This window comes from Callithrix jacchus, chromosome 6, assembly GCF_049354715.1.
Source record: "Callithrix jacchus isolate 240 chromosome 6, calJac240_pri, whole genome shotgun sequence".
Classification (NCBI taxonomy): domain Eukaryota; kingdom Metazoa; phylum Chordata; class Mammalia; order Primates; family Cebidae; genus Callithrix; species Callithrix jacchus.
The window spans coordinates 9,569,987-9,596,309 of NC_133507.1; the positions used below are offsets into that span (position 1 = coordinate 9,569,987).

The window sequence follows — 26,323 nt, forward strand, 5'->3', positions numbered from 1 at the left end:
TGTGAGTGTATTTCATTTATCCATTGTGGAGTTGGGGTTTGCAGGACAGACCCCTGCAGGTGGTTATAGACATCTCGGAGGAGGGTTGGGACTTGGGTAGAGGAAGGCAGTGCGTAGTATTGTGGAGGAAATGCTATGAAAGAGAAAGTTGAAGGCATGGACGCTTAAACTTTTACTATGACTAGTGAACACAAGGATGAAGGGCCAAGGGAATTCAGATTCCTAGTGGCCAGATTAAGACCTTTAGCGGCTCTGTCTCCCAGCCCCACATTCCCACTTCCAGGTTCTGCCTTTCACTGAAGCTCAAAGTCTGCAACCTTCATTCTCGGACTGCCTTACATTTTCCTAGGCTTCCTGCTAGCTTCTGCCAAAAGAGGCCCTGGCAGGAGATCAGATGGCAGGGGGCAGAGGTGAGGATTCCATGCAACAGGTGTGGAAGTTGCTGGTGTGGCAATGAAAACTGGGCCCTGGACAAGGGGGCACCACTTTGGTAGATTGAGTCAACCATGACAACTGTGACAGTGTCTTTAATAGTGCAGCAGTAGGCGCCGGCCCCTGGTGCTGGAATCCAATCCAGGCACAGGAGCAGCACGTAGTCACCAAACACCATCCTGCCTTCATCACTTCTCAGTTCTTCCTTCTCCCTCGTACTCTCCCAGCTACCTGTGGAGATGTTTAACCTTTTTATCTGTAGGTATGTGCTTAGGAACTAAAGGAAAGGCAGGTTACCGCATGACTCAGCTTTCAGTTTAATTTTTTCTTTTGGCAGGGTGAATTGGGGTCCCAGGATTTTTTTTCATTTGTTTTGTTTTTTTTGGGACAGAATTTTGCTCTTGTTGTCCAGGCTGGAGTGCAGTGGTGTAATTTCGGCTCATTGCAACCTTCACCTTCTGGGTTCAAGTGATTCTCCTGCCTCAGTTCTTGAGTAGATGGGATTGCAGGCGTGTGCCACCACGCCCGGCTAATTTTTGTATTTTTAGTAGAGACAGGGTTTCACCATGTTGGCCAGGCTGGTCTTGAACTCTTGACCTTGTGATCTGCCTGCTTCGGCCTCCCAAAATGCTGGGCTTACAGGCGTGAGCCACCGTGCTCAGCTGGGGTCCCAGGTTTTTATTTTCCTTTAGTAGTATCCTCAACATGCAATTTCTTATAAAAAGAACAATAAACCTTAATGAAATTTGGTGTGTATTTTTCCAGACTTTTCTCTTTGATTTTATGTACATTTATCTGAATCCATACAGAGTATGTCACGTGTGTGTGTTTATATACATGTTATCCTTTTGTGTGCATCATTCTTCAATCTGATTTTTAAAAAAATATGGTGACTGATCTTGGAGATCTGTCCATGTTGTTACATCTATGAGATTTTTGTATTTCTTTTAATTAATGGTGTTCAAGTAGCCGTTTATGTAATGATGAACATTCAGGTTTTTGCAATTTTTGCTCTTAATAAGTTGCCCTGGTGAACAAACATTCTTGTACACGTGCCAGAGTTTTTCTGGAGTAATTAACCAGCGTGGAATTACAGACTTGTAGAATGTGCTTGTTTTCAGTTTTATCAAAACGAAATCTTTAGTTTTACAATTTGCCCTGTTGTTCCTCAAAGTGGCCATGCCAATTTTTACTACCACTCACGGACAGGAGAGTGTCCTAATTCTTGATTTTTCTAAGCTCTTTAATTTTGGTTAGTCGAGAAATAAAATAGTACCTTGCTGTTTTCGTTTTCATGTCCCTATGGACTAATTTTAGCATTTAAGCATCATCCGATAGATTGGTGATGACTACTTCAGGCTGACTTGTCCTTGTGAGGTGGTGTTGCCCAGATTCCATGGTTTTCTGTGGCAGGCCTTGGAGATACCTCTTTTTGACAAAAAGATTCACTAAGAAGCTTACTGTGTTATCTTTTTAAAAATTAAAGTAATATTTTTTGAATAGATAATAGGTACAGGTGTATATGTTTAGGAAATTTATGTACATGAAAATTTTTGATATGGCCATACAATGCATAATAATCTCGTCGGGGTAAATGGAATATCCATCACCGCAATCACCAGCATCTCTTGTGCTGCCAGAAAATGCTGCTGAGCTGTCAGTTGTCTGAAGCTGTTGGCCTGGACAAGGGCAAGGGGGAGAAACAAATCCCCAGGCTTGCCCAAGAGCAGGAGCTGTGCAGATGCCCCAGAATTGCAGGTGCCAAGCAGTGAGTAGCAAGCCTCTGTGGAGGGCCACCGTTTGCCCTTGGGGTTCATTATATTTCGGGGAAGCTGGACAGTGTTCTACGTCTACATATCTTCAGATGATATGTAATCCTGGGATTAATTTAGATTCTGAGGCTTCAATCAGCATCCAGTGGGGAACTATTTCTGCTTTGAGAAAACGGAGAAGAGCAGGACAGGGAAGGGAGGGGAAACCTGAGATCAGTTATGGTTACACTTCAGCTAATTGTTTCATTTTGTTTCCTACAAGATGCTACTCAGCAAGCTAAAGGAGTCACCTTCCCTGCAGATCTGTTATGTTCTGGCAGGAAAGGATCAACTCATTTTGTTTCTGGGAGACTCACATTCAAGTCCAGGCTTTGGGGCTTTGTGCCCTGTTTTCCTAACCCTAACACTGAGTCCTGCCTCCCTCGGGGCGCGGGGATGCTGCTGTTAGTGAGAAGCACCAAGTCAGAACTCAGGACCACAAATTTTGGCCTTCACTGCAACAGGAACTCTCTGGGTACCTTAGGCGTTTTTTCCTTAAGCTCTCTCTTCCTCAGTTTTTCAATCTCTAAGGGGGTGTGAGCATGCCTGTTGCACTGGCTCCTGTGAGATTGAAGACGACAGCAGGTGTGAGGGGTTTGGCTAAACGCCGCGGATATAGCCATCAGGTGCAAGCTCAGGTGTGCAGGAAAGTGGACTGGTAGTCTTTCCAGCCACAAACAACTAAAACCTGACCTTAGAAGTAAATAGTATATGTATTTTGGGATGAAACCGCTTGGCCGGGGCGATTTCCGGCCTGTCTTCCCGGGAAACTGGGCAGCAGGCTGAGAGATTTTCAAAATGAGGACAAGCTCTGAAGACCAGCCCCGCGGCCTCCGGCTCCTCCAGGGCCGCAGAGCTCCGGTCGGCTTCCGCGCGCCACCTGGTGCCGCGTCCCCGCCACTGCCCAGAAACCACGTGTAAGAAAGTGCTTACAACCTAACTACGCACTGCGGTTTCCACCCATTCTGACCAATAGGGAAGGAGGAGGCGGGGCAGAGGAAAGCGAGGGCCCAATCACCTCCCGCCTTCCGAGGGAAAGGCGGGGCTTGAGGTTTACCACGTTGGGTTTGTCCGCAGCGCTAATTACTTTTTCCAAAGGCTGGAGGGTTTCACTCCGCTTGGCGCCGCCGCCTCGCGCGCTCCTGCTCCGCCGTCACGGCCCGGGGGGCTGCCGGTCCCGGGTACCATGTGTGACGGCGCCCTGCTGCCTCCGCTCGTCCTGCCGGTGCTGCTGCTGCTGGTTTGGGGACTGGACCCGGGCACAGGTAGCGCCCCTCCCACGGCCGCCTTCGCCCCCGCGTCCAGCAGCTGCCTCCCCTCTGCGCTCGTGCGGCGTCCTGGCGGCCCCGGGACCGCTGACCGCGCCCGGGCTGAGGAGGCTCGGGCCGCAGCCACAGGACGGGACTCGGGTGGTTCCGTGGTAGGCGCGCCGCCGCCGCCGGGTCTCCGCTGGCCGAGGCGCGGCGCCGTCCCGGGAGGTGCTCGGGCTGCTGCTCCGGGGACCCTCCCCGGGTGGCGCGGGCCTGCGCGGAGGTGCCGGGCGAGGGAAGGGAAGGCAGCGCCCGCTCCGGGTCGTGCTGTCCCGGCGCTGGCGCGGCGGGAGGCCGGCGGGAGGGCCGGCGGGAAGGCGGGCCCCGCGGCGCTGACGCGTCTCCTCTCTCCCCGCAGCTGTCGGCGACGCGGCGGCCGACGTGGAGGTGGTGCTCCCGCGGCGGGTGCGCCCCGACGACGTGCACCTGCCGCCGCTGCCCGCAGCCCCCGGGCCCCGACGGCGGCGGCGCCCCCGCACGCCCCCCGCCGCCCCGCGCTCCCGGCCCGGAGAGCGCGCCCTGCTGCTGCACCTGCCGGCCTTCGGGCGCGACCTGTACCTGCAGCTGCGCCGCGACCTGCGCTTCCTGTCCCGAGGCTTCGAGGTGGAGGAGGCGGGCGCGGCCGGGCGGCGCGGCCGCCCCGCGGAGCTGTGCTTCTACTCGGGCAGTGTGCTCGGCCACCCTGGCTCCCTCGTCTCGCTCAGCGCCTGCGGCGCCGCCGGCGGCCTGGTACTGCCCGCGCCGCCTCCGCGTCGGCCCGTCGGGTCTGTCCCGGCGCAGGGTCGTCGCCGTGGAGGGTGGGGGTGGGGCGCCTCTGCGGAAAGTCCAGCCTCCAGGGGAACCGTAGAGAAGCCCCTGCCTTTCCACCTCTCCCCATCCCCCACCCCTACCTTCAGGACCCTCTATAGGCAAAGCGGGTGGAAGGGGCAGTCTCCGAATCCAGCGCCTCTGTAGCCCGTGGAACACGCCTGAAGCTGGGGCTGCGTGGGGTCTACGCCGCCCGCACAAGGGAGCGCGGATCTAGCAGGGATGAAACTGTCAGGGTCCTGAACAGAGGCGCCTTGGCCGGTGCGGAGAGTTTTTGGACGTGGAGGTAGGGGAGTGCGCAGTCACCTCTCTCCTGTTTGAGTGTTCTTTCTGTACCTGGAACAGGAAGTTGGGAGAAGTGCCCACACAGGCCACCGCTAACCCCGCTCTTACCGAAACGTAAGAAACAGGAGAGGAAGGGCTTTTGTCCTTGTTTGCTTATACTATTAGAAGGCATTTATCTTGTGCTCACCCCCAACCAGGCCTGAAGGATGGTTACCTTGGTGATAAGCTCTATTCCTGTCCCCAGAAGCTCCCTTGTTGTGGCAGTAACTTCTCCGTGTCCCCAAATCCCTGCCCTGTGGCATTTGAGGCACCTGTGACAGGTGCTCTTGGGGGCAAGCGAGTTCTTGTGTGCACTTGCCCTGCCTGTGCACACACTTGATCATGTGGCTACACTGGTGTCCATACGCACTCAGCTCCGTGCCCCGAAGGCAGCACACGTTGTCGGCAGATCGCCTGCCCCCAGCAAAGCTTGGTATGGACCCAGAGCATGAAATGGAGGGTTTTTTTCCTCTGTCTTCTGTCATGACTGGCCTCTGGAGAGGCAGTTTCTGATATTAGTTTGTGTCTGTCCTTCCCGGGCACAGGAAACTGCTCTCTCCACCTTTTCTTATGCCACTAGCTAGAATTCCTCAGCCTTTACCCGCAGGGTCTGTGGCAAGACCCCGAGAATCCAGGGAGCCAGAAGGCCTGGGGGTATAAAGTCTTATGTAAGACCTCTCCTTTCTTCCCAGTGCTGCGGGTAACTCTGGGTGGTTTCCTAGATCAGCCTGGCTTTCCTTTCAAGAATGTTCTGAGTTCTGATTAGGGTATGATCTGGTTTTGCTCAGCTGGGAAAATAGGCAGCTTTGGTGAAACAAGGAAAGTGATATATAGATCTTGGAGGGGGCCTGGTAGGAGGGAATGCTGACCAAGGGCTGGGAGGCTGGAGTGGGAGTGAGAAAGGCTCAGATCACTGTAGGGCTTGGGTCAAGGCTGTATCATGTTCTGGGAGGGACTGGAAGGCCCACATCATTTTTCCTGTTTTTGCCAAAGTGTTTAAAGTCTAGGTCACATCATTGTACTGTACATGGAAACATCTGAATCCCATTTGCTGCGGTTTAGTGAGTTTCTGTAGAGGTCAGAGTTTATACTTCTTGGTGTAAAGTTTCCAGCAAGGAGCTATCTGTGAAGGAGCCGAGGGTGAAAATCTGGATAACATTGATTTAAAATCCTCGCAGAGTGAGGGCTGGGCCCTCTCATAGATGGCATCTCAGCCAGCTTCTCAGCAAGACTGTCCTTCCCTTCAGCACCATGTGAGGGTGCTGTGCTTTACATAAAGGAACCCGGCCAACAGGCTGAGTTCAGTGTGTGCCAGTGGTGGGTGTACCTCTAAGACTTTGGCTTTTAAATTCCTGCTTTAGTTGGAATTCCTGTTTAGTCCGCTGTGTTCATCCCGTTCGTGTGAGCTGGACGTTGGACACTTGCCCCTCAGTACGTGTTGAAGGCAGGAGGGAAGAGACAATGGGGTGACTTGGAGGTGGACCCCTTGGTTACAAGGTGGTCCTGAAAGCGTAAAGAAAGGAAAGCAGCAGGAATTTGGGCCAATCACGTTTGCATCACAGACTAGCTTTGGCTTGGGTTCTCAGTTCAGGCGGCCGGGGATGCTGTGTGTCTCTCGGCCGTGGTGAAGCTCTGTGAAGTGGAGCTGTAGAGGGGGGTGTGTGTATTGTCTACAACAGTCTCCGCTACAAGGTGTGGGAAGGAGTGATGAAGTAAATGATCTTTGGTGGCCATGGATGGGGGGCATTTCAAAGTGTCCTTGTATCCAAAAACGAGCAGCAAGGGTCGGCAAACTTCTTCTCTTAAGGACCAGATAATACTTGAGGCTCTGTGGGCCACACAGCCTTTGTTGCAGCCGCTCAAAGCTGCCCGTCTAGTGTGAAAGCAGTTGCAGCTGCGGACGGCTTACAAGCAAACGGCTGTGGCTGCGTTCAGCAAAGCTTCATTCCGGATGTTGAATATCATGTCAATTGCTGGTAAGTCCCACTCTATCTAACATTTCCAAAAGGCCTCAGCAGAGTGTGTGGAGTGCCTGTGCTGGGGGCACACTGGCTCGGTTCCATGTTGCATGGAATCTGTGCTGTTGGTCTCCAGACATGTTTGCTATTTGTTTAAAAGAGATGCATTATTAGAATAGATCATTCCTTAGCTGTTTAGGGGCCTTGGAGAGTAAAACACCTGTTCCATTTTTGCTCCTTCTCCTTTTGACGGCAGGCAGAGGCATGGGCCTGTGGCATTCCCTTCATGGTCTTATCTGGGCCAGCTGTGCTTTTTGGATCTTCAAAGACCATAGACTTAAGTATGAATTGTCTTCTGTTTATGCTTCTTCATTGTATTTACATTTCCAAGAGTCTTTAGACAGAGCGTAGGTTTTTTGGAAGGGTTTCTGTGAGTGTATCATTTCAAAGCAATGAACTTTAGGCATATGAGGAAGGCCTTTCCACTCCTAATGAATTTATGTAAGTTTGGATCAGCTGTCTCTGTGACCAGGGCCGGATCATGGAAGGCCAGTGGAATTGGAATCAGGCTGAACCTCGTAGGTAGGCAGGAGAGCAGAGCAGGCACTTCAAGGACAGCATGAGCCTGAGGCTCTGAAAAGAATCTGTGTGGCTTGTTCAAAGTGAGTGGACTTGTTTTAGGAAGTATGAATGAGAGGAGGGGAGGGCTGGAGGCCCCTGCTGTTGGGTGTGGTCTGCAGAACAGCGGCCATCCTTCTTTGGATGATACTCACAGAGCTTGGGAAGGCCACCCACTGGAATGTGTCCACCCCTTCTCGGCCAAGGCTGTGGCCTGCCAGGAGCACAGTGTGAGATGGTGGGACCAGACAGACCACCAAGGCGCTCTGGGCTACAGATCACTAAGTCCTAACTGTTTCCAGCCTACCTTGAAGGACTGTGAGAAGGTCAGGGATCCTCCTCTCGTAGTTTCTCTGTTGTCACAGCCACATGCTGTAGGACTCTTATTTGGAATCCTACAGCAAATAAGAGGTCAACCTGGTGGCCCAGCCCACCCCTCACTCTGGCTGGTCAGCCTGATGGCAGACCTTATGTCCATGTGGGTAGCAGATCATTTGTACTGCATGGGACATTCATAGTTCTGTACGGCTGTTCCTCCCAGTCCACTTGAAACTTTTAGAGAATGCTCACCTCTATTTTTAGGGGAACTAGTGTAGTCCAGATAAGAATAGATGGGGCTGAGCTTAGCCAGCTCATGAGTAGGCAGCTTAGGTTAGAAGCGTTGGGGACCCCGTTTTTAAGAGGGCAGCCTGCGTGCATGATTCCTGTGATGAAGAAGCAGGTTTGGGATATCACCACCTCTTTCTTTACAAAAGAGTTATCAAGCCCTCTTTGATTGATTGATTGATTTACAAAATCGCCCAGCTTTATAAGGCAGCCTCATTCGATGGAGAACAGCTGAGTAGGAATTGGTCTTGGCAAAAATGTGGCGTGGAGACCCTTTGGAAGGGACTGCATTATAATACATCGTTATATTCAGACGGATCTGAGGAAGGTGTGGTAGTCCTGAGTGATGGCTTGTTGTTAATTGATCCTGTGCAGCATAAATGTATTTGGAGAATACAAAGCACATATTTAGAAGTTTGTAGAAAGAAACGATGGGGTGGATGCTAAGTGGCATTTTGGCAGGAAAAAAAAGGCAAAGACAGTTGCCTGAAGTTTGGAGCCTCGGAAGTATTGGAGGGAAGAGCTCAGAAAGTTCTGAGGCCTCTGGCTGCCACCTCTGGAATGACATTTCCATGGCCTCACAATGGCTTGTCTTCGTTCCCCTCTGTCCTCTCCAGCCCTGCATATGCTTGGGTTCCTCCTGATTGCCCAGGGCTTCCTCCAGCTGCAGCTCTCCAGGGCTGGGCTGACTCCTCTTAGGGTGCCAGGCACTGACTGCTGCCACATCAGGCTACCCACGAGCATCGTCTAAGACACATACTAGATGACCCCACTTTGAACTTTTGTTTAGTCGACAACATTAAGAAGCATGAAAAAGAAGTATAGGATGCGACAGCGAACTGAAGCTGTCGCCTTTGACTGACTGAATTCTTGGAGCTTATTTCCTGAACTCTGAAGTACTGTGGCGGCCTGATCCTGGGCGTGTGTGACTGGGAAGACGTTGTTTGCGGCCACTACATCTGAGGGAACCATGTGGAGTCGTTGGTTAACTTTTCCCTGGACATGCTTCTGTGGACAGGTCCCCAGATACATGGTTATACTCTTGCTCCTTAGGAAATGAAACTATATGGCCATTTGGGGCTGTATCTTGAGACAGCCGCTTAACTCCTTTGAACCTCTCTGCCTACAGCCATGCAGGGTAAATAACGTGGGCTTACAAGACTTTTGGGAGAATGGAAGGAGATAGTCTATGAAATCATTAGTGAGAGCCTGGCACATTAAGGCATTAAAAAGAGGCTCCTCCTCCTGCCCCTGCGGGCTGTTTGCAGACCTTTCCAGTTATCCATCAGCGGATCAGTCATCATTCTTCCCTGAATGAGCAGATCATTATCACACACCTGCCGTGTGCAGGGTGCTCTGGTAGGCGCCCAACAAGGCTCAGAGAAAGACAATACAGGCCCTATCTGGGAAGACAGACCCAGCCTCCTGGAGGAAGGTGCCCTGGAGCCTGGAACGGGTTGGGGCTTCGGGGAGGGAGGAGGATAGGCATCAGATGCCAGAATGGAGGAGTGACGGAAAAGGCATGGAGGCCCCATTGTCCTGAGATAAGGGACCCATGAGTGGGTTGGTGGGGGTAAAGGAACTGAACTAGCAGGCATGTGAATTACATGGGGCAGGGCTCTGGGTGCCCACTGAAGGCATTTGGACTTGAGCCCAGATTTCAACCCTGAGCATTAGAGTCTCCTGGAGGGCCCATTAAACTGATTGCTGGGCCCCACCCCGAAGTTTTTGATGTAGGAGGTCTGGGGTAGGCTGGGAGCTTGCATTTCTCATAAGTTCCCCAGGGGATGCTGATGCTGCTGTTTTGGGAGGGCACTCTGAGGGTCACTGGCTGAGAGGCAATGGAAGATGGGTAGCTGAGGAACCCTGGGGAGAGCAGATGGGGAGGGCTTAGGGGAGCACTTAAGGCAGGGAACTGACCAGGCTCAAGACTCCAACAGGGGCAAGCCTGGGACAGAAAGGGAGCACTTACAGCAGGGAACTGACCAGGCTCAGGACTCCGACAGGGGCAAGCCCGGGACAGAAAGGAAGGAAGAGCACACAAGAGGAACTCTGAAGGGCAGGCTGGCAGTCCTTTTTGGCTGGCCGACACTGTCTAGTGATCTGAGAGGGGTGATGCTGAAGTGAGGGACTGCTCACTACCGACGGGAGGCCGGCTTTGGGAAGAAGAGCAGGCATCTGTGCTCAGGGATTCCACGTTCACAGAGGCGACCACAAGACTGCAGAAGGGAACCTCGGGGTGGTTCCTCAGAAGGGGTGCAGGTTGGGAAGCCCTGCATACCTGTGTCACGTGGGAGGCTCCTTCCACGGGAAGAGGTGCAGGCCCATGCGGAGTCAGAGGCAGGCAGGAGGAGCTGCAGTCATAGTGGAGAGTCAGAGGCAGGCAGGAGGAGCTGCAGTCATAGTGGAGAGTCAGAGGCAGGCAGGAGGAGCTGCAGTCATAGTGGAGAGTCAGAGGCAGGCAGGAGGAGCTGCAGTCATAGTGGAGAGTCAGAGGCAGGCAGGAGGAGCTGCAGTCATAGTGGAGAGTCAGAGGCAGGCAGGAGGAGCTGCAGTCATAGTGGAGAGTCAGAGGCAGGCAGGAGGAGCTGCAGTCATAGTGGAGAGTCAGAGGCAGGCAGGAGGAGCTGCAGTCATAGTGGAGAGTCAGAGGCAGGCAGGAGGATGTGCAGTCATACATAGTGGAGAGTCAGAGGCAGGCAGGAGGATGTGCAGTCATAGTGGAGAGTCAGAGGCAGGCAGGAGGAGCTGCAGTCATAGTGGAGAGTCAGAGGCAGGCAGGAGGATGTGCAGTCATAGTGGAGAGTCAGAGGCAGGCAGGAGGATGTGCAGTCATAGTGGAGAGTCAGAGGCAGGCAGGAGGATGTGCAGTCATAGTGGAGAGTCAGAGGCAGGCAGGAGGAGCTGCAGTCATAGTGGAGAGTCAGAGGCAGGCAGGAGGATGTGCAGTCATAGTGGAGAGTCAGAGGCAGGCAGGAGGAGCTGCAGTCATAGTGGAGAGTCAGAGGCAGGCAGGAGGAGCTGCATAGTGGAGAGTCAGAGGCAGGCAGGCAGGAGGATGTGCAGTCATAGCGGAGAGTCAGAGGCAGGCAGGAGGAGCTGCAGTCATTGGGTGGCTTTTCTTCTTGGAAGCAGGTTGATCCTTACAGAAAGCAAACTCACTGCCCCCTTGGCCCCATCCTCTCAACCCATTTTGACCTAGAGAAGGAGACCCAAGAGCCACTCCCATTAACTGAGGAGCTGCAGTCTCCTGAAGAAAGGGAATTCTGTTTAGGGCTTTGTGGAATTATGTGACTTTGCCCCCTCTGACAGAGGCGTGCTTTGGAGCACATTCGACAGAGTTTCTCTGTTATCTTAACCGCATTTTCTAACATTAGGTGATAAAAACCTCTGTCTTTCACACGCTTTCCATGCTGCAGTGAGAGCTAGTCCTTTTTGTTGGGGGTGTGGTGTGGAGTGAACAGTACCTGATTTATAACTCTGTCTTAATAGGACCCTTCAAAGCAAGTACCCACAACAGAGAGAGTGGAAAGGTACCCACTCACACTGCTGAAATATCACGTTATCACCGGATCCATTTATTTGATCCACACTTGAGTATAGCAGACCAAATTCTGCAGAACTTCAGATTTCTCTTTTAAGAGCACCCTTTTACCGGGGGCTTTATTGTAGCCCTTAAAACCAAGGGGCCTCAGGGCTGCTGATCGTGTCCGCCATAGGCATTTGTTTCCAGATTGTCTCTTTGGAGGCTGGTTGCAAGCCTCCTGTATCTAAGGCCCAGGCTCAGTGCCGGTATTTCTTCCCCATCAGTGGAACAGAAGAGGCCTTGGGCAAGCCTTTCCCTGCTTCTCCCTTCTCCGCATAGATGGGGACTGCAGGAGTCACACAGACCCAGGAAGCCCTGCTCGGCTCTCCAGGGCAGTGGTGGGCTAGAAGCCGGGGCAGTGGGCATATCTCCATAGTCAGAGGAGGGCCCGGGTTCAAAGACCAAGGAGCTCTAGACACGGAATCCAGGCAGTGGTGTCCAGTGTCTCCAGCCCAGTTAAAAGCTAGAATGGTGCCCTGGCTACACATTGAATTTTCCTGGTCACCTTTGAGAAAATATCGGTGCCTGGCCTCACCCCAGGGATTCTGATTCACTTGGCCTGGAGTAGGGGCTGAGGCATCAGGAGTTTTCAAAGCTCCCTAAATAATACCAATATGTTGCCAGGGGTGAGAAGCCCTGAGCAAGGAGGCTGCCGGCAGTCCATGCAGGTAACTGCGTTTTCGGTCGCGTGTCTGTTTTCTTTTTGAGTAACTGTTACGTGGCAGAGATTGGCAAAAACAGAAGGAATAATTCTGATCCTTCCTCTATGGAACAGACTGTTAGGTGGTGAAAATGTTTCACATGGGGTAGTGGGTTGGAATGTCAGCTTGCAGGTGGCTGCAGGGAAGGGGCTTTATTCAGGGAGAGAGGAAGAGGGCTGGTGGGTATTTTGGGGTGAGACTGTATGCAATGCACAGGTGGTTCATCTCAACAGGACATTTGACACTGGTGAAGTGCTGACAATGGCAGTGTTACAGACGCCTGAGGGAGTCTGCGTACAGTGAGACAGGCAGGGAGGACGAGGCAGGGTCCTTCCTCATGCTGGTTCCCAGGGTGAGGGCCCTGTACAGCCCCTCCCTCTTGGGGCTAGTCCTGGCCACATCCCTGCTTGAGATCGGGGCCCGAGAGGGCAAGTGGCTGCCAGGTTGAGTACCCACTAGTCTAATTATCCATCTTTCCCCAGCATTGCTGTTTTCTTCCTGAAGTTTATGGAAACCAGCACATGGGGCCCCTGAAAAACTGCAAAGAAAAACCTCCCCTAAGGCACTAGGGAGGCTTTGCATGTATACACGAGTGTGAATGTGTAGGATTTCTCACCAAGGTGAGATCGCCCTGTCTTTAAAAACTTGAATCACATTAGAACTAACAGCTAACTGCTTTTTATGTGGGGGTTTGTGAATGCCGACACTAGACTGAACCAGTAATAACTGGCTTTGAAAGTGCTAGGCCCTGGGGAGCTTTGACCCACAGCCAGGGTGTTTCCAAATGAGTCCAGGCCCTCATTAGGGGGAAGCTCATCCGCTAGAAAGCGACAGGTCCTCCCACGTGGGGCTCCTTCCCACTCGCTGTGCCATTCGCTACCCACTCTGTCTTGACTTCGGAAGTGCTCAGGTGGCCTGCACTGAGGCTGCTTCGTGCACAGCTGTGATGGGGCTCCGCGGTGGCCACCCTCTTCCGTTTCTTCAGTTTCCCCGTGAACAAACTCGGGTTTTCACTTCAAAGGAGAGGGAGGAAAGCTGTGCTCTCCTGCAGGTCATGCGGTGCCACTTTGAGACAGTTTTATTTGGGCAGTAAAATCTTTGAGTTGTTCTTGGCAAAAGTTCTAATGAAATGGAAACCTTGAAATACGCTTGGAGCAGTGAGTCTGGCCTCACCGTGTATCTTGGGGACTCGGGATTGTAGGCCATCTGAATTATTAGTTGATCTGATTGACTTTCCAGGAATCTTGGTACCAGTGCATCCTTTCAGAACATTGAGGGGGGCTATCTGATTTGGCTTAAGTGAGCTTTATACTTGAGACCCCAGGAGTTAGTGCGGCGTATGTGGGGGGGGTGGTGCTTCTCCAAGTGTGGTCCCTGTGTAATGTGGGAACTTCTTAGAAATGCACATTCCTGGGCTCCATCATGACCTCTAGGTGATTTTGGTGCACGCTAGGGTTTGGGAACCAATGGTTTAGTATGTCATGGCTTTTTTTTTCTTGAGATGGAGTGTCACTCTGTCACCCAGGCTGGAGTACAGTGGCGTGATCTCGATACACTGCAACCTCTGCTGCCTGGGTTCGAGCGATACTCTTGCCTCAGCCTCCCGAGCTAGGATTACAGGCACCTGCCTCTACACCTTTCTAATTTTTTGTAGTTTAATAGAGACGGGGTTTCACCATCTTGGCCAAGCTGGTCTTGAACTCCTGACCTCGTGATCTACCCACTTTGACCTCCCAAAGTGCTAGGATTACAGGTGTGAGCCAACACGCCTGGCCTGTCATGGCTTTTAAAAAGTGATGGAGGAAGAGGGAGACAAGAAAGGATGTCATGACCCCGTAAGACTCATCCGCCAGATCTCCTGAATCTGTGCTATCACAGGCAGTCCAGGATTGTTCCCAGGAGGACGGGATGTTGCCTGCATTGATCAGTGTACAAGCCACGTCCTCCCCTGGCCCTGGCTGGGTTCGATTTCCTTGAGAGATTTACCATTTGACTCTAGATAACGAAGGGAAACTAGCAGCAGGTGCCTGGGGAAGGAGGGCAGATTGTTTTGATGCTGTCAAAACAATACTAATGTTACTGTTAATACACCCAGGGAAGAGATACATTTTTCTATTAGGGACGTAAATGTCATTCCCAGCAGTTTCAGTGCTGCCTCCCAGGTGGACTTTTGCGGGGATGATTTTTAAAGTAATTTAAAAAATAATTTTAAAATTAAAAAGATTTGATAACAAAGTAATTCATCTTCTCTGAAAGCCAGCGTGGAGAATGGGTGCTGTTGTACCTGTATCTCTCCCCCACCCCCAACACACCTGCTCTGTGTTACGTTTTTAAGTCACACAGAAGCTCACTCTTGGGCTCACGTAAATCGGACCAATTAGCGAAGAAAAGAGCCCAGACATGGGACACCAAATCCCAGCAAGGTGGCCTTGCCTGCCCTCCTGGGGGACCGTGGGCGTGTGTGAATGAGGATGACCGACATCGCCTTTCCTTCTCTTGTCTGGGCAGGTTGGCCTCATTCAGCTTGGGCAGGAGCAGGTGCTAATCCAGCCCCTCAACAACTCCCAGGCTCCATTCAGCGGACGGGAGCATCTGATCAGGCGAAAATGGTCCTTGACCCCCAGCCCTTCTGCCAAGGCTGAGAGACCTGAGCATCTCTGCAAGGTTCTAACAGGTGAGTCCGGGCAGCAGTGTGACTGGCTTAGAGCACACGCACCGCCTGCACCCTGTGTGTATCTCCCAGTGCACTGAAGCCATGTGAGCGAGAACTTACCTTCCCCTCTATTTCGAAAGCTGTTTTATTGCCCTGAGACCACTTCCTTTCCTTTCTATGTGTCTTAGTGTCAACAGCCCTTTGAAAAAGTCATTGTTTTATTTCTGCAAGGAACCCAGGTTCTCTTTCATGCGGTGCGTCAATTTTATATATCAAGAGCAGGTTGAGGTCCAAAAAATTTTGAGGGCTTATTGATCAGACGCCAGGTTTGTAGCCGAGTTTGGATAAGAATTCCCTCCTCCTCGTGCCCTGGACAGGGGCTCACTCTTACAATACAGCACTCCTGAGTTCCGGCTGTACTAATTAAAGCCACCTGGGGCGCCTCTGAAGTGGCAATTCTCGCACTGTGGCCCTTGGGCCAGCATCATCAGCATCATCTGGGAACTCTCAGGCCAGACCTGTGAATCGGAAACCCTAGGGGAGGGTCCAGTCATCTGTAGTTTCTCCGGGAGAGTTAGATGCGTGCTAAAGTGTGAGGACCACTGCTTTTCAAAATTTCTGACCCCAGAGTCCTGATCTTTTTCAGTCTGGGGTATGATTTGGGTGCCATTGTTTTTAAAAGTGATTTTAGTACGGAGTGTTGGGGCAGAACCTAGGGCTCTTATACTCTGGGTCTCTCTTTGAGCAACCCTAATGCGGATAATCTGTCACATGTTGAACACTTCATGGGTCTGCAACTGTCCCCAGGTGAAACTGGATCTCAGGTGGCATTTCCTCCCAGGAGATCGTGGGACACCACTGCTGACCTCTGGGGGTTTTGCTTCTGAAGCTTAAAGACTTAAATTGGCATGAAAATTCATGTGTCTTGGTTTAGTATTCTGATGACATTGGAAACAAGTTGATTATGGGACCGCTTTGGAATTACCTTGTTATTTGTAAACACGTCTTGCAGTTCACCTCGGCTGCTGTGTGTGGACTTGATGGAAGCAGGTTGCCTTTCTCTTTTGCCTTGTCTGGGTGGGTATTAGAGGTGATTGCTGGATAGAGCTCACTTCAGGAGAGCTTTCAGTCCCAGATGGAGACAGGAGGGTTTTTCTGTTTTTCATCCTTACAAAAGTGAGGAAGATCTCATAAAATGACTAATACCTAAAATATTCCCTTTGATAGGAAGCTGGGTCTTGGTAAGTCTGACGGTTGGTTGTGGGCTTGATGTCAGTATGGTTTGTGTGTGTGTGTGTGTGTGTGTGTGTGTGTGTGTGTGTGTTTTTCTTTTGGAGACAGGGTCTCACTTTGTCACCCAGGCTGGAGTGCAGTGGTGTGATCATGGCTTACCGCAGCCTTGACCTGCTGGGCTTAAGTGATCCTTCCACCTCAGTCTCCTGAGTAGCTGGGACCACAGGTGTGCACCACTACACCTAGCTAATTTTTGTTTTTTTGTGGAGATGGGGTTTTCGCTATGTTGTCCAGGCTGGTCTGGAACTCCTGGGCTCAAGTGATCCTCCCGTCCTGGCCAAAGTCATAGGGTTATAGGCATGAGCCACCATGCCCGGCCCCCAGTGTGCTATTTTCAACCTGAGTCCCTGACCGTACCAGGTCTGCCTTTGTGGACCTTTTTTTTTTTTTAATAGGGGAGGCTTTATCTCCTTTTAAAGTTTAAAGTTAGTGACTGTTAGTCATTCTAAATCTTCATACAATTTCTGCAGCTCACATGAATGTACTGGCTCAGAGGCAGAGGGATTTCTCTACGGCAGCGGTCCTCAGCCCTGGCTGAACCTTGTCATCACCTGGGGGGAGGTTTAACAACTACTCACACCCGGTCTCACCCACTGAGAGAGAGCTGCTTTAATTAGACATCCTGGGCACAGCTGGTAATATAAGGGCTCCCAGGTGGTTCTGATGTTCAGCTGGTATTGAAAACCACATCACTAAGGGCTGTTAAGCCTGAGGAATAGCACCTGTGGGCCATGGGGGCGTGGATTTTCCCAGGTGAGCACTTTCAAGCAGGGCCATGTAGTGAAACAAAGGACAGATGTGTCTTATTCTTGCCATTCCCTCTGCTCACGCCACCGTTCATCAGACGCTAGTCCGCGGTCAGAACTCAGCGTGCTTGTAGATGAGATAATGGGATGTTTGTGTAATGACCGGCTTCCATCCTCTTTAGTGGCGTGTTACTGAGGACCACTGACAAAATGATGAATGGTGCTTGTGTTTGCATTTTTGTCCCTTAGATGAGTTTTGAGGCATTCTTTTGATAGACTGTCTAGCCTTTAATGAGGAAATAAAATTAACAAAACCAGGGTGGGGTGAATGTGATGGAAAAAGTTAAAACAAGAGCAGCCATGCAAGAGGGTAGGGAGAGATTTCTCAACTTGGTTAAAAATACAATCTCCCCTTCCCGCTCTCAAACATTGTATCGGTTTTTGCTGAGGGAGCGGTGTGCGTGTTTAGGGTTGTGGCAGACTCGGGCTCTGTACTGATCAGGAACACAGACGCAGGAGGATTACATATCTTGTTTCTGGTCCTGCTTGCATTGCATGAACTACTCAGTAAACGTTCTGGCTGTCCGGAGAATGACAACGGGCCTTGTAATAGGCTTAGCTAATGAGCAGTCAAGTAGGGCCTATCTAGTTTGGATTACGCTTTCAAACATAGGAGTTTAGAAATCGGGAAAATTAATTGACTGGGACATCTGTAAAGTACATTCTTGAAGTTTCCTAGACGTTTCCTAATCTTTCCTAGAAAGATTAGATTAATCCCAGAGTTCCCATGGGAACATGCTCTTTCTGGCTGAAGGTGGCAGCCCTAGGTTTCACGGCGCCCTGTTGTTGACCCTGTGTTATGGTAGCCTTGGACATGGCCTGGGAGTAGCCTTGCTGGCTCTTGGAGGTGAGGAGGAGGCTAAGAAACTTCCCCCATGAAGCGCTCAGTGCAGTTGAAAGGTGAACCTCGCTGAGCTGCTGTGCTGAGTAGGGTTTTATGTCTGAGCAGGGATGGGGGCTAGAAGGACTGTCATAGCCAAGGCCACCTGGCAACTGTTTCTTTCCCTTGGATACTACTGAGGTTGCATTTCTAGTGGTCTTTGGGGCTCTAGGTGAGAGAACAGGCTGATTCTGTTTCCGACATTGCTCCTTATTTGGGGGCCCTGATAAACTGATCCATAAAATAGCACTCCAGGTTGGAACTTGGCAAACTAAAATGGTGCCTTGGATATTTTGAAATGTTCCTTGATTTTTAAATAGTTGTTTTGACTTCAAACCTTTTTGTCTTCCTTCTATGCTTATTTTAGTTTCTCCATTCTGATTCAGTTGAGAATCTTCCTGTGAGCATTTTCATGCTCTTAAGTAACAATAGGAATCTTCCTCTCCTCCACCATGGTGCATTTCACATGTGTATGGTAAAAGTAGATGCTGAAATCGGAGTAATTTTCCCTTAGCATTTGCAAAATAGGATCCCATGACATGTTGAGCAGTGGTGAGCTCACCAGGAGGGTGACTGTGCCTCCAGCAGTGGTTTCTGGGAAGTACTGATGTCTACTTGATAGGTTCTGTTACTGTTTTAAAAAATTACTTTCCAGTATTGTCTGGTACATTTACAGCATTATAAAGATAATTTCAATGAGTATTCTATGGTGGATACCATACTCTTTAGAAACTGTATTGCTAATTTATGCAAGAATTTGCATGTATAATTTGTGTATATACTTTGTAATACGCAGTTGGTCAGATCTTGTCCTTTGTACCCATTACACCTAGTATTCCATTATTGGAACGCTAAGCTTGTGGGAGTTATTTATATGCTACCTCTCAAGGTCATTGCCAAGGTCTGATTTTTCACACAAAATTTGCAACCTCAGGCATAAATGGGTTAAGAATCATTCAGTTGGAAATGACAGAAATCAAACTGGCTTAAACACTAAAGACACCATTGACATGAGTTTGTGGAGCTGCCGAGTACAGCAGGAGGCTGGATGTCAGGTAACGCTTGCTCAGGCATCACTTCTCTGCATGCCAGCCGTGGGTCCTCAGCTGGCTCCCCTTAGGGGGCAGAGAGGCAGCTAGGATGTGGCGGTCAGCTGTTCTGTGTAGTTGGGATCTGAGGTGAGCTGGCTTGGATTGGGTTTGCCACTAGTAGCAAAGGTTTATAGCAGGCTTAGGTCTCTCCCCATAAGGAGCATAGGTGCCAGTACTCATGTGACGCAGATACCACTGTGTGTCCATCCCTGTCCTGACTGCCCGCCTGCCACCACACACCTGGTAAAAGTCTGGAGTAGATTTAAGACATCTCGGATCCAGGTGCAATCCATTATTCCAGCCTACATGGTTAAAAATGTGGCTATTTCCTCTTTTCCACAGCTTAGATGAAATTAGCTCCTTATTCCACCTGTGCCCCAGGGATAGCTATGGCTGTGGATCTTGACTCAGGAAGGGCTCGATTCCTCTGAAACTTGGTTCCGCTACACTTCTTTGACCTCAGCTCTCCCAGTGGATAAAATAAAATACGGTTTTGTAGTTGATCTGGTGCTCTTTGTTGGAGAAGTGGTAGTTGGAGTCTTTCCTTCTATGTCTTAACTGGAAGCAGAACCTAAAAGTGGCAGTACATGGCTGCTTTGAGTTGCTCCAAGTTAGTATTGTAAGTATTTATTTACATGTAAATGTTAACTCTGTAAGCAAACATCAATAGTTGAAGAATTATTATTCTGCAAAGAGAAAATAACCATGGTAGAGGCCCAATTCTGTTTTCCTTTCGTGTGACCCCAGAAGAGTCCCTTCCTGTCTCTATGTCTCTGTATTTGGAGCAACAGAGGCTGCCACAGAAACTGATTGTTCTGGTGGTGTTTATTATTCACAGTTCTGGAGGCCAGAAGTGTGAGATCGAGGCGTTGACAGGGTCTGTTCCTTCTGAGGCTTTGAGGAAAGGATCTGTTGCAGGCCTATTTGGCTAGTAGATGGCTGTTGTATTAGTAGATTCGTTTGCCCAAAAGGACTATCTGAAACTGGGTACTTTATACAGAAAAGAGGTTTATTTTGACTCATAGTTTTCTGGGGTGTACACAAAGCATAGTGCCAGCATCTGCTTCTGGTGAGGCCTCAGGAAGCTTCCAACCATGGTGGAAGACCAAGGGGAGCCAGCTTGTCACATGGCGAGAGAACGGAACAAGAGAGAGTGAAGAGGTGCAGGGTCTTTTTAAACAGCCAACTCTTGTATGAACTAATAGAGTGAGAACTCACTCATCACTATGGGGATGGCACTAAACCATTCGTGAGGGATCCACCCCCATGATCTAACATCTACCCCCAGGCTCCACCTCCAGCATGGGTATCACATTTCTTTATGAGAGCTGGAGGGGACAGTCATCCAAACCATATCAGCCATCTTCTCCCTATGTCTTCACGAGGTCTTATGTCTGTACGTGTCTCTATCCAGATTTCCTTTTGGGAGGACCCCAGTCATATTGGATTAGGGCCCACTGTTGTGACTTTATTCTAATCTAGTTATCGCTGTAAAAACCCTATCTGCAAATGCAACCACCATCTAAGGTCCTGGGGGTTAGGACTTCAACACAGGAACCTGGGAGAGTTCCAGAGGAGTGGTTGGGGAGTGGCTCACAGTTCAGGCCACACAGCCTCTGTTTTCTTACCTGCACCATGGGATGGTGACGGTCACAGGGTGATTTCTGAGGAACATGGAGAACCAGGGATGCTGTAACCACCTCCACCCACCCTGGGGGGCGTGCTTAAGAGAACTCTCATAGATGCCTAAAAGGTAAAAACCACATTTAGAGGAAACTAGAAATGGGCCACGTAAGGGGACCTTGTCTCTAACAATAGATGTCTTCGTTAGCTGCTCATCTTTTGAGTTACCCTCTTGAAAAACATTGGAGGGGCTGTGTCACCTCGGGTGAGTTAGAATGGTGCCACCCTCTCTGAGCTGCAGTGTCCTCCTACTGTCACATACCTCTTAGGGCTTTTGTGAGTATTAAAAGAGGTAATGCAGACTTGCCACTTAGTGCCAATCCACGTTGGCTGTTGTTGCAGCTGCTGTGGTTATAATTCATCTGCTCATTTTGACTATCAAGGGGACCACTTCAATGCCCTCCTTCTGTATTCACTCAGGGAGAGAGAGGCCCTGCAGACCCCTGAGCTGGGAGCTGAAGGCTCTCACGATTATTCTTGAATCTGTCATTCTTGGGTCTTGAGCAGATCCACAGGGAAATCGAGGAATCTTAGTATTTGTAGACAGGAAGTGGCACTTTCAGGTCATCTGTGTAAGTTCCCTGCTTACTGACCCTCAGACACTGCTCAGATCTGCATACTACGGTGAACTTGACATAGTGTGGTTCTTGCCTCCGGGGAGCTCAGGGTTTGGTCGGGGAGACAGGCAGTGAAGATAGAAGTGGATGTAGCAGGTGTAAATTATTCTGAGTTACGAAACATTACCGGAAGGCAGAACACAAAACAAACCTATGTATCAGCATTCAGACTTAACCCATGTTAACATCTGGTTGGATTTGCTTCAGAGCTTTCTTCTTTTTAAAAAAAAATTTTTTTTTTTTTTTTTTTTGAGATGGAATCTCAATCTGTCGCCCTGGCTGCAGTGCAGTGGCGTGACCTTGGCTCACTGCAACCTCCGCCTCCTGGGTTCAGGTGAATCTCTTGCTTCAGCCTCCCAAGCTGCTTGGACCACAGGTGCCTGCCACCATGCCTGACTAATTTCTGTATTTTTAGTAGAGACGGGGTTTCGCCATATTGGTCAGGGTGGTCTCGAGCTCTTGACCTCAGGTGATCTGCCCACCTCAGCCTCCCAAAGTGCTGGGATGCTTTCTTCTTTTTTTGAGAGAAATGAACATTTACAGATATGACTGATGGCCTTCTCCCTTCCACCCCCAATCATGGCTCTGGCTTATTCCTCGGAAGTAACCACGAGGCTGACCTGACATAGGGAAACCCTTCCTTTCCATATTTTTGTTTCTTTTATAACACTTATGATATAGAATCATAAATCACATTCTGTATTTTGCGTGTTTTGGAATTTACGTAAATGACTTCATGCTGCGCAGCGTGCATTCATCACTCACAATCATGTCTTCTAGATTCATCCCCTTAATAAATGCAAATATTGTTCATTTCTCTTTATTGTAGAGTTTATTAACCTTTTCAAAGAACTAGCTTGGTTTTCTTTTTATTTTTCATTTGTCTTTAATTTCTATTTGTATCTTTATTAGTTTTTTCCTTTATTTTTTAAATGTCCTCTAGATTTAGTCTTGTTGCTTTTTCCGTAACTTCTTGAGTAGAATATCTAGCTCAGTAAATTGTACTTTCCTTATTTTTAATTTGTATGTTTAGGGCTACACATCTGCCTCTAAGCACACCTATAGGTGCATACACATTTTGCTTTGTGATGTTCGTAGTACCCCCTTCTCAAGAGTCTGTAATTTCCACATACTTTTTCCCTAGAGAGGCAGTACAGTGTAGTAAGAATTTAGAGACAGGTTTGCTGGATTTCATTTCCTACCTCTACCACTAGCTTGAGTGACCTTGGGCGATTTATTTAACCCCTTCATCATGTCTTGATTTCTTTATTTGTAAAAGGGTGATAATAATTGCATGTATTTTATAGAATTAAGATGATTAAGTTAATGTGTGTAAATACAGCATGCGGCAAAAAGTAAATGTTATGCTGTAGATTAATTGAATTTTTATTTTTACATATAAATTTTTTGCTATCTTTACAACATGATTTATAATTCTATGGATAACAATGGAGAATGTGGCGCATATGATATTTCCATTGGGTTCTTAGCATCAGTATCTCTGCTGTGATTTCCTCTCTTTTCGTCCATCATGAGCACATTTTCCTTTAAGTCCTTGAGCATATGGTAATAGTTGCTTTAAAACTCTTGTCTGCTGTGACATCTGGGTCATCTTCTGGTTTGGTCTCCATTGGTTGTCTTTTCTCTTGAAAAGGGGTCACATTTTTCAAGTTATTCACGTGTTGGGTAATTTTGGATTATGTCCTGGATATGGTAAATGTAATTCTGTTCCTTTGGACTGTATTTTAGCTGGTGGTTAATTTTGTTGGACTCCAGCTGCAGAATTTGCATCTTGGGTGGCAACTCAAATCTCAGTTCTTTTGTCCTTAGTTAGACCCTTTTCCACATAGGCCTCATCCTGAGAGTTGGGTAGAATTTATTTGTATACAGACTTCTGGGTTTCCCGTTTGTGGATCTCTGCTTTCCAGCATGCCTCCTCTGTGACTTCCCAGTCACCTTGTTGCCCGGCACTCTGTCTTCTGGTTCTTCAGATCACAGGGGCTGCAAGCTTTCTGTTGGAGCATTAGCCCTTCTGCATGGCACTGCCCAGGCCTTCCCTCCATCTCCTGTGCTGTTCCTGTCTTCTGGGTGTTGACTCCCAGGTCTTCCAACCTTCAGGTCTTTGGATTTTTTGTATTTTGTTCAAGTTTGTAGTTGTTATCTACAGGAGGGTTAGGTTTATTAGAAGCTCTTGAGCATACTGAATTCCTTACATTATTCATTTATTGGTAATGGAAGAGATTTGCATTGTGGCATAGAGCATAGACATTTTTGTTTTAATAAATGTTTTATGTGTAAAGTATATAATCTCAAATTACTGCAAATAGGGAGTATATTTTCTAACTGTTGCATTCTGTATGCCCATTTACTGAAGTTACTGTGATGTCAGAATCATTCATATTGTCATTATTTTGGACCTGCTTGATTTGTTTTAGAGATATATTAAAAATCTCATAACTTACTGTGGCTTGGCCAGTTTTGCGTTTCTATTGGTCTTTGCTTTCTAAGTTGTGAGGCAGTATTGTTTGGTGTGCACAGGTGCAGGAGCTGCGCTGCTGGTGGAGCATTCCTTTTATCTGCAGCTAACAGGTCGTTTTAATCCCTGGTAATACTTCTGTCTCTCCAGATGTATTCAGCTAATGTTAATATTGCCAGGCAAGTTTTATTCTGGTGAATGTTTGCATGATGTTTTGTTTTCCTTAGCTTTCTTTTCTTTTTGAGACGGAGTTTCGCACTTGTTACCCAGGCTGGAGTGCAATGTCGCGATCTCGGCTCACCGCAACCTCTGCCTCCTGGGTTCAGGCAATTTTCCTGCCTCAGCCTCCTGAGTAGCCGGGATTACAGATGCACACCACTGTGCCCAGCTAATTTTTGTATTTTTAGTAGGGACGGGGTTTCGCCATGTTGACCAGGATGGTCTTGATCTCTTGACCTCGTGATCCACCCACCTTGGCCTCCCAAAGTGCTGGGATTACAGGCCTGAGCCACCGTGCCCGGCCTAGCTTTATTTTCAGTTATTCTCTGTTTTGATGGTGTATGTTTCTTAAAAGTAAGATGTATTTGAATTTTTAAAAAAGTGTCCCATTTGGGAATGTGTTTTTCATTGGCAGGGTTGGTGTTTTCACGTTTATGTTGTTATTGGTGGAATTTACCTTATTTCTGCCGCCTTCTGTTTTGTTATCTGTTCACTATAACTTTGTCTCTTTGCTTCTGTTTTTTTGTTTTTGTTTTTGTTGTTTGTTTCCTTCTATTGGCTTAACCAACTTTTAAAAAAATTTTCCCCTTCTCTCTTCCATTGGCTGATTCTTGGGTCCAGGAGATCAGGGCCAGCCTGGGCAACATGGTGAAATCCTGTCTCTAAAAAAATACTAAAAATTAGCGGGGCATGGTGAGGCATGCCTGTAGTCCCAACTACTTGAGAGGTTGAGGTGGGAGGACCGCTTGAGCCTGGGAGGCAGAGGTTGCAGTGAACCGAGATTGTGCCACTGCACTGCAGTGTGGGAGCTGGATAATCTATTAAAATTTTGTTGTTGTTGCCTTTAAATTAGAAAAAGTATATGAAGGAAGTCCGAGGCATTGGTTTCTTTCATTTATAATACAAGAGCCTTCAAATGCTTTAACTTGGATTTGACGTGTTGTTTTTGTCTGTGAATGTAACCATATTTTGTCTGCCTCCTCCCGGTGAATGGTGACCTGTTTTTGCGTTAGAGTCACTTAGATTTAGTGATCGTTGTCAGCTTGCTCAGCGTTGTTTCTTGCTACCCCCGTCCTGGAAGAATGTTTCTAATGAGGGTTTGCACATGGCTAAGTTATTATTTTTGCTTTATTGAAACTGTCTTTATTTTACCCCTACTCTTTTTTGTTTTTTGAGATGGGGTCTTGCTCTGTCTCCCGTGCTGCCATGCTGTGGCATGATCTTGGTTTACTATAGCCTCTGCCTCCCAGGCTCAAGGGATCCTTTCACCTCAACCTCATCAATAGCTAGGACTGCAGGCACACACCACCATGCCTGGCTAATTTTTAGTGTTTTTTTTTTAGAGACAGCGTTTCACCATACAGCCCAGGCTGGTCTCGATCTCCTGGACCCAAGCAGTTGGCCCGGCTGGGGCTCTGGAAGTGCTAGGGCTACGGGTGTGGGCTGTGGTGCTCAGCCTCCACCCTTACTCTTAGTGATGTTTAGCCAAACGTGGAATTCGGTTGAGTCTTCACTCAACATTTTAAAGATATCACTGTACTGTCTTGTGACTTGTGTTTGTGTTACAGAAGGTCCTCTGCCCGTCTGACTTTAGATTCGGTGTAACGCTCTGCCTTCTCTCTCCTCGGGACTGTGGTTGGGTTCTGCAGCATTCCCTGTGGGCTGCCCGTGTTGATTCTGCTGGGGACTCATCATGATTTTCCCAGCCTCCCTCTGGGGGAGACGTGCCTCTTCCCATTCCCTACTCATTCTCCCAGAATTCCTAACTGATACGTGTGACCTCACTGTTTTTTCCTCCGTGTTTTGTGACTTCTTTTCCTGTTTTTGGTCTCCATCTCTATGTTCTCTAGTCTAGAGATTTTCCTGTCATTGGTTTCTAAGTTGACCAGATTTTTCTTAAAGTAGGTCTGATCTCCATGTCATCTTCTACTGAGTTTTTAATCTTAGCGACGATATTCGATATCTTTAGAAGTTATACCTGATTCCTTTCCACTACTGTCTTTTTTATAGTGTCCTGTTGCTCATGCATTACCTTTCCTTTATCACTTTAGGTCTTTTTAGTATAATTATTTGAAGTCTTCTTTGAGTGATTCCACCTTCTGAATCCTCCCCACCCCCCCCCGCCCCCGAGACAGAATCCTGCTCTGTCACCCAGGCTGGTGTGCAGTGGTGTGATCTGGGCTCACTGCAACCTCCGCCTCCCAGGTTCAAGTGATTCTGGTGCCTCTGCCTCCCGAGTAGCTGGGACTATAGGTGCGCACCACCATGCCTGGCTAATTTTTTTTTTTTTTGTACTTTTTGTATAGAGATGAGATTTCACCATGTTGGCCAGGCTGTTCTTGAACTCCTGACTGCAGGTGATCTGCCTGCCTCAGTCTCCCTGAGACTGGACCGTTTTTGTATGTGGATTGTAATTTTATACTGTGAGCTCAAATTCTGCCGAAATGTCCTC

The 26,323-nt window shown here is 48.8% G+C and overlaps 1 protein-coding gene across 2 annotated transcripts in view; it reads left to right on the forward strand.

Annotated features, from left to right (window-relative positions):
- The first annotated feature begins 3,354 nt into the window (after positions 1-3,354).
- The window catches only part of ADAMTS17 (ADAM metallopeptidase with thrombospondin type 1 motif 17), a 334,842-nt gene continuing 311,873 nt past the window's right edge, over positions 3,355-26,323 (forward strand). For both annotated transcript variants that reach the window (XM_035303700.3, XM_078375967.1), the window contains exons 1-3: positions 3,355-3,508; positions 3,912-4,282; positions 14,662-14,827. In XM_035303700.3, the coding sequence (XP_035159591.1) occupies positions 3,430-3,508; positions 3,912-4,282; positions 14,662-14,827 (616 nt within the window). In that variant the 5' untranslated portion in view covers positions 3,355-3,429. The remainder of the gene's footprint in view (positions 3,509-3,911; positions 4,283-14,661; positions 14,828-26,323) is intronic.